Source organism: Struthio camelus, chromosome 10 (assembly GCF_040807025.1).
Source record: "Struthio camelus isolate bStrCam1 chromosome 10, bStrCam1.hap1, whole genome shotgun sequence".
Lineage (NCBI taxonomy): Eukaryota > Metazoa > Chordata > Aves > Struthioniformes > Struthionidae > Struthio > Struthio camelus.
Genome location: NC_090951.1, coordinates 30492378 through 30500249, shown reverse-complemented (window position 1 = coordinate 30500249; position 7872 = coordinate 30492378). Strand labels below are relative to the sequence as shown.

Here is a 7872-nt window from a genome sequence, read left to right as displayed (position 1 = left end):
CCTAGAGGAGCAGGCAGGAGGTGCCGGGGAGTGCTCTGCCTCTTCCTGGCGGCTGCCAAGGAGGAGGAGACCTGTGAGGAGGTCTGTTGAGTTGCCGGGCCATGCGACAGGCTCGATCTCCCGCCAGCCCACTCGTCCTGTAGCCCGCGGCTGTGCTTGTGCTTCCTGCGACAGCTGCCCTAGGGGGCCGCCCCCTGCAGTGGCCAGCACTGCCTTCAGCACAAGTGCTTTGCTCCTCCTCCTTTCTCCTTGCTAAGAGGCTAAGAATGACAGTGCTCTCCGGTGCTTTCTCCCTGTTCCACTGACGCCCGCCCAGCTGTGCCAGTGCGACTTGGATGCTGAGCTCCAGCCCATGGTGGAAGACTTGATTGAGGAAGTGCTGGAGAAAGCTTGTGTGGCCATCACGTGGGAAGAAGAGGAAGCGCTGGCCAAGCTGCAGCCCCTTGAGGCTGCGGATGGGGACCTGCCTTGTGCAGGCTGTGCTGAGCCACAGCACCTGGAGGAGGGGGAGAAGCAAGCCCCAGAGGAGAAGGTAGGAGTCCTGAAGAGGCACACAGGCCGGCCCGAAAGGCCCTTGCAAAGCATTGGAATGCTTTCCAGGCCGGAAAGCCAAGACTCTAAGGAAGTCTGGCTGGCCTACCAGGGTGACTGTGCCGATGCCAACGAATGTGTGGCAGCAGCTGCCGCTGAGGCGCGCGCGTGCACAGTGAGGTGGCTACACTTCCTGCAGGAAAGGAGGGAGGAGGTGGTGTTTTTGACTGCGGAGGTGCAGCAGCAGTTGCCGTTCAGGCTCCTGCCCAGAGCAGTGCGACGGGAGAGATGATGCGCTACTGTGGGGCACATACCTGATGGTACCTTCCGTCGCAGGCAGAGAGGCAGTGGTGGCTGAGACACCTCTGCAAAGGGAGGTCAGAAAATGGCTCCACTCCCTCCGCTTCAAATGTGCAGGAGCGATGGGGGGCCGGGGGGCTGGTGGGGGGGCGGCGCTGATGTGCTCCTAGCCTCTTGCCTGCCTTGCCAGCAGCATCTCTTCCTGGCTTGGTCTTTGGCGTGGGTGCTGCCGCCTGCCCCTTCTTTTTGGCTGCCCTTCGTTTCTCAAGCTGCGTGTGCCTTCTTCACACTTTGTGCTCCCGTTCTCCCCAGGCGCAAAACGTGGACGAAGGCGGCGCCTCTGCCTTGGGGCCTGCGGGCACGGCAGCGGCTGAGATGCCTGTGCAGCTGGAAGGCGAGAGTGACCCCCTCCCCGAGGGAGCAGAGGGCGCAGGAGCAGTTGTCGGTGCGGTCCCTGGCACACCTGAGGCAGAAGAGCAAACTCCTGCCTTGCACTCCTCCGAGCAAGCGTGGGCTCCGGGAGTGCCTAGTGAGGCGCCTGCCCCGGGAGAGGCCGGCGAGCCTGGGCGCCCTTCATTGCTAAGCCCAGAAGTGCCCGCTGCTGAGCTGCCCGTGCAGAAGGAGAGCCAAGCCTCTGCCCTCCCGCCAGAAACAACTGGCTCAGAAGCAGCTGCAGCGGCTGGGCAGAGTGTGACTGAGGGGGCTTGTGTGCAGATGACTGCAAAAGGCGCAGGGCCCATCTTGGAGCCCAACAGCCTAGAAAGAACAACAGCAGCAGTGCTTCCGCAGAGTGAGGAGAGCGCAGGCGGCAAAATGCAAGGTGCCATCCTCCACACCGAAACAGCCTCCCGGAGGGGCAATAGTGAGGGGAGCCAAATGGAAGAGGCCGTCCTCAGTGGGCACTGCCCAGGCCCTGTGCCTGCCGCCCCCACCACAGCTTGAAGGAGCAGACCTGTCTGCCTTCGCATCAGCAGGCCTGGCTAGCACGGAGCCTGGGAGCACTGTGCTGCCTGACAGAAGCCCGAAGCAACGCGAAACACACAGCAGCCTAGCTGAAGAAGAGCCTGTGGCAACAGAACAAGAACTCCTCGAAACCTCCAGCTGTGAAGGCGTGCGGACGGAAGAAAAGGAAGCGGAGCAATTGGTGGAAAGAGCCCAAGAAGTAGGAGACTCTGGCGGCCTGGAAGCTGTGAGAGGCCCCGCTCCCGTCTTCCCATTAAACGCTCTTTCTAACTAGTTTCCTGGGTGAGGAGACTCTCTGTTGTGTGTGCCTGCGTGTGGACGGAGGGGCACGTGCCAGCCACGGGAGTCACACCGGGGGCCAGGGTCCCCGTGCGTCTCTGGCGCAGCCCCTGGAGCGCATGAGGGGCAGCTTGCCAGGGTGTGATTGCTAGCAAATTTCAAGGCAGCCCGGCCAGCGAGTAGGCTAAGAAGCTTTGATGATGGCCTCGAGGTGGCCGTGTGGGCCGGAGACTGGAGAGAGTGAGGGTGTGCGAGTTAGCTCCTGGGTGGACCAGGGCACCTGAGCCAAGTGTGTGTTTATCTGTGGGGCCAGCCACGTGGAGACGGGCCGTGTATAGGTGTGGGCGCATTTTGTGCGTGCGTGCCTCTAGCTGCTCAGCCTGGCTGCTGCCTGGAGCTGGGAGCTGGGAGCTGGGGCTGCGGCAGCCTCAGCTCCATGGGGCCAGCGCCTCCAGCACCTCCAAACGCTGTTGCCCATTCAGGCACAGGGACTGCAGAGCCCGACTGTGCGGAAGCACCTCGCCCTCGCACGCCACCTGCTTCCATGAAGGCCATGCCAGAGAAGAAGGAAGCGCTGCCCCCAGCTCTTGGACAGCCTGAACAAAGTGTTGTTCCTCCGAGCGAAAGTGCCTCTGTCGCCCAGCTGCAATTGGAGGCGGAGGCTGCTCTGGCTGTGACTCTGGGCGCCCAAGAAGCGTGCTGAGCTTCATGGCAGCGCCTCTCGACAACCTCAGAGACAGCCAGGGCTGCAGCTGCTTCTGCTCGGCCTTCTGCATCAGTCAGGTCGTGCAGGGCAAGCACCAGCTTTTCCAGCCCGTACAGCTTCTGCGTCACCAGCTCTTGGGCTCTTCCCTCTTTCTGCTGGGAGCAGTGGCGACCGAGAGACTGGGGGGCCACGAATCACCTCTGCAGCTTCACATCCCCTTGCTGTCTCGTTCTCACCAGGATGCTGAGGAGCACAGGGGCAGCAGCTCGCTGCTACGGAGACAGAGGGTCTTTCTGTGACCGCTGAAGGGTTGGCTGAGGTAGAGGTGCCAAAGTAACAGCTGCCCCTGTGGCTGTGAGCCCGTGGTGTCTTGGGCTGAGGGGACGTCACCTTCCTCTCCTCTTCTGCACACACTGTTAGCGGGGGATGGGGAGGGGGGCTCTGGGCTTCATGGCAAGGCAAGAGCCTTCCTGCTCCAAGGCTCCTTCCAGACAAGGCCAGATGACATCAGCCTGCCCTTCCCACCCAAGGACCGTGGTGCCACGTGGCGGGCGGCAGCCTCTCCCAGGGCTCATGCTGCCTTTCCCCTCTCCCGCCTGACAACCCCTTCCCAAGCCTGCAGTGACAACTTCCCTTCGCGACACAGCGCTGCTCTCGGCGTGTAGGGACCGGAGCCTTTGGTACACTTCTGCTGGCCTGGGAAGCTCGGGCAGGCTGTTTAACTGCCACACAGTCCAAGTGGCCGGCGTCAGCATCTGAGGAATCACAGTACTTGCCCGACAGTGTCCTAAGAGAATCCTAAGGTTTTTACGTTTTCAGAGTTTATTAGAGAGAGCATGGTTCTAGCAAGACAGCTTTGGAGGAACGTGTGTATGGTAGAGAGTGCTATTTCAGAGGTGAACATCCATTTGCCTTTCCGAATAGAAAGGGCTGCATGGCGCGCTGCAGTGCTATTCAGCACTGGAGTGTGGACAGCATTGACCTTCCCAAATGGTCTCCAGCTCCCTCCATGAAGTGGATGGGGCCGAGGACTGTGAGGCCACTGTGCTGGGAGCAGCAGTGGTGCCAGCAGGGGGACAAAGAAAGTGGCCATGTGTCTGACCCCTCTTCAAGACACAGCTGCAGAAACAGAGGCACAGCTTCTGACACGCAGATACACGAGTGGCATTGCTGCAGGAAGTTTCCCGCCACAGCAAAGCACACGTCTCCCCTGGGGGAACAAGAGGAACCAGGAAACGCAACTCGCAACAGTTCCTTCTCACAGGGAGTGGCTGGCCTCAAGCAGCAGTCTCCAGTCCTTCAAGGTAAAGGATTGGCAAGGCAACATTGTCACGCAGGAACAGAGGGAAAGGCGCATTTCCCAGAGGTTGCTGGGGTTCTCTGGCCAGCAAGGCACAGAGAGAAGCTGGGCGGGAGAGAAGTTGCTGGCTGACACCATGTCACTACTCTGCGCCCTCTTTCCTGGCTGCCGAGAGTTCCAGGGCTGAACAGGGTCCCGCTCTGTGGCCAAAGTGTTCTTGAGAAAGGGCCGCTGAGCATTTGGAAGGCTCAGGTCCAAGTTTTAGTTCAACAGAGATTTCAGAAAAACGGGCATTCCTGGTCCGTTCTGGTCAGCAAGAGGCAATGGTTTGCGGGTAGGGTTGCCTCTCCGACTGGGGCTCCTCATCCGCCTCCACGATGCAGTATTTGGTGCTCCAAGGCGCCACAGACTGTGCACTAATGGCCTACAGGCAACCAAGCCACAGCAGTGCAAACAGGTGAGAACTGGAGAAGAGGGGTGAAGGAACAGGCTTGGACGGCTCAGTATTAATCGTTGTAGAGGGGAGACAAAGACCTGTGGAGCTTTTCTGCCTAGAGCTACCATGAATCACATAGTTCCCTGCTTTACTTACGAGCAGTGCCACTCGGGGAGAACGTGGAAAACTCGGGCCTGAGCAGTCAGTGCGGGCAGCCCGCACTAACACTAAACCTAAACCGAACCCTAACCCTAACCTTTAACCCTAACCTTAACCCAACCCTGTCCCTAACCCTAACCCCTAACCCTAACCTTAACCCAACCCTATCCCTAACCCTAAACCTTAACCCTAAATGGCTCTAACCCTAACCTAACCCTAACCCCTAACCCTAACCTAACCCTAACCCCAAATGGCTCTAACCCTAACCCTAAACCCTAACCGTAACCCTTACCCTAACCTAACCCTAACCCCTAATCCTAACCCTAAACTCTAACCCTAACCGAACCCTAACCCTAAACCCTAACCCTGATGCTAAACCCTAACCCTAACCTAACCGTAACCCTCTAACCCTAACCCAGACCAGATTAGACATTTCCAATAAAGGCTAGATAGCAATAAAAACAAGCCTTTGGGGAACAATTAAAGCTTCCCAAGGGATACAGGGGAAAAACAAAGCTGCTATCACCACTAGATGATGAACAGAGAACACTGGGGCATAAGAAAGGCCTCAGTAGCGGTTCTGAGGACACTACAAAAATCCTGAAGGATTAAAAGAGTCAAAAGACAGCTCCAGGGAAAAAGAAAAGCTGAAAAAGGAGTCCAGAGCACGCTAGAAGGGTGCTAAAAAGTCTACAAGACCATCAGAGGTCTGTGGGGGAAGATAGAAGGCCAAAAGAGGGGGCTAAAAGGAAAACCCGAGGGCTGCTAAAGGGGCTGGAGGGCCAACACAGAGCTCCAAGGTGCGACAAAAGGCTCCCGAGGCATTCTGAGGGCACTACAGGGGTCCTGAATCGGTCTAGAGGGCCAAGATACAGTTCTGGGAAACAAGGAAGGCCAAAAGAGTAATCTAGAGTAGACTAGAGGGCCACAAAGAGGGCTGGAGGGCCAAAGGAGGGCTCAGGGGCCCAACAAAGGCCTCTGGAGGGCTTCTGAGTGCACGAGAGGGGTCCTTGGGGGTCTAGGCGGCCAAGATACACCTCTGGGGCAGAAGGGAGACTGAAAGAGGAGCGCAGAGCACACTAGAGGGGGGTAAGGGGTCCAGGTGGCCAAAAAATGACTGGGGAACAAGGAAGACCTGAGGAGGGGTTCCGAGCAGAACAACCAAGGCCCAACAAAGGCCTCAAGGGCTTTGGAAGGGACTAGGTGGGGCCAAAGGGACTGCAGGTCCAAAAGACAGCTCTAGGGAACAAAGAGGGCTGGAAGAGGAGTCCAGAGCACACTAGACGGATGGTAAGTGGCCTAGAGGGCCAACAGATGTCTGGAGGAGGGGGAATCAATTCCACTGTCCCTGATGGCCTGTGGGGACTCTCATGTGAGTAGCACGTGTCCAGTAAGGAACAGACACACCGGGCCACTGCTGCAGGGCTGAGAAGGCACAGGCACCTGGATCTACAGCTCCTGGCCTGCCGCAGAGCATAACGTGGCCACCTGGTGGGAACCTCGCTGATAGACAACTGCACTTTCCACCAGCTCGAGAGGAACAACATGGTCTCCAAGAAGCCCAGTATGGGAAGGCAACACCTCCCGGCATGCCCTGCAGATTAAAATGGCTTCCGGGAAAGCCACTGCTGGAAGACTATACTTCCCAGCATGCCTTGCAGACTAAAATGGCCGCCCGGAAGATCAGTGACGGAACACTACATCTCCCGGGATGCTGTATAGTCCGGAAAAAAAAAAAAGCTGCCCGGAAGCCCAGTGCCGGAAGACTCCTGCTCCCGGCATGCCGCGGGCTGCAGCGCTCGGTGAGGTTTGAGCCTGTGGCGGGGCGGTTCCGTTCCGTCCCCACCGCAGAAGCCGCCGCGGAACCGGGGCGCGGCCCCCGCGATCTCCAACATCGGCCCGGGGCTCCCCGACACCGTCGCGATCGGCTCTGGGTCAGCTCCGACACTGCCCCCGCCCCCACCGCAGTCCTCCGTAGCGCTTCCCCTGGGACCCCCCCCGACAGTGTCTCGATCTGACCCAGGACCCTCCGCGCTACTCCGACCACGCAATAAACCACCACCCCCTCCCCCAGCGCACCCCCTTCCTCCCCTCCCTTCTCCCCTCCCCCAGCCCTAGTGCACCCCCCTCCTCACCACCCTCCCATGGCCCCTGTGCGCTGCTCTTCCCCACCATGTCCTAAGCCCCCACCACCTCGGTGCACTGCCATCCCACCCCTGGTGTAGTTTCCCTCGGCCCGGAGCACCCTGGTTGTGGCACGTTGCCCAGGACACTCCTGTCTGCCAGGACCCCTGGTGCATGGGGGACCCGCAGCCCTGAGCCCAGATCCCCCATGGCCCTGCTAACTTCCTCCACGGTGCAGCTGCAGTGCCAGTCACAGCATGTGGTTCTCAGTGGCAGCTCTGTTGTCCCAGACCAGTCCCTGCATGAGCTTCCCTGAGCACGCCTGCTGTTGCCATCAGTGCCCCCAGCCCCACCTGGGGTTTGTCCTGCCCCCCCCCCAGTCACCTGGGGCTTGTTCCAGCCTTGGGGCCCACAGCTGCAGCCCATCAGTAACCAAAGGCAGGGAATGGCCATTGGCCCCATCAGGGACAGCTGGGGCTGCCAGGGCAGCAGAGGCACCCCAGCTCCTGAGAATTGCTTGCTGAAAGCTGAAGGGAGAGCCCTGGAGGTGTACAGAAAGGAAAAGAGAGTATTCAGGGGACAAGAGAACAAAACAAGAGCTCTGGGTGCAACAAACACTTTTAAAAAAAGAAAATTACTGGGCGATGATAGACTGAACAGAATGACTCTGGGGAGGAGGGCACCAAAAGGCAAAGGGAGGGCCCTGAGGCACACCAAAAAGCACTCAGAAAACTCTGGGACAGAGGAGAAAGCTAAACAGAGAACATTGTGGCATGCCGCAAAACAAACACAGGGCGCCGGGGCACACTGAAAGGCACTCAGGAGGACTTGGGGGCACCTCAGACTGTGAATTGAGGGGTTCTGAGGACATCAGAGGGCAAATGCAGGGCTCTGGGGCAAACCAAAATACAAACAAACAGCCTTCCTGCACATCCAAAGGGTGGCAAGACATGTCACAAGGATCAATGCACCTGATAGGAAGGTGTCTGCAGGCTCCTCTTATTCCCACGGAAACTGTCTGCCAGCACCAGGCACACGAGGGACATTGCAGAGTGCTGAAAGCAAATCTGGGAG

General features: G+C 58.8%; 1 protein-coding gene across 1 annotated transcript; it reads left to right on the top strand.

The window, feature by feature from the left end:
- The first annotated feature begins 270 nt into the window (after positions 1–270).
- Positions 271–2065, top strand: LOC138068377 (cuticle collagen 1-like). Its single transcript, XM_068955274.1, has 2 exons — positions 271–532; positions 1144–2065. The coding sequence occupies exons 1-2, from the start codon at positions 353–355 to the stop codon at positions 1771–1773; spliced, it is 810 nt and encodes a 269-aa protein (XP_068811375.1). The 5' UTR covers positions 271–352; the 3' UTR covers positions 1774–2065.
- The last annotated feature ends 5807 nt before the right edge of the window (positions 2066–7872 follow it).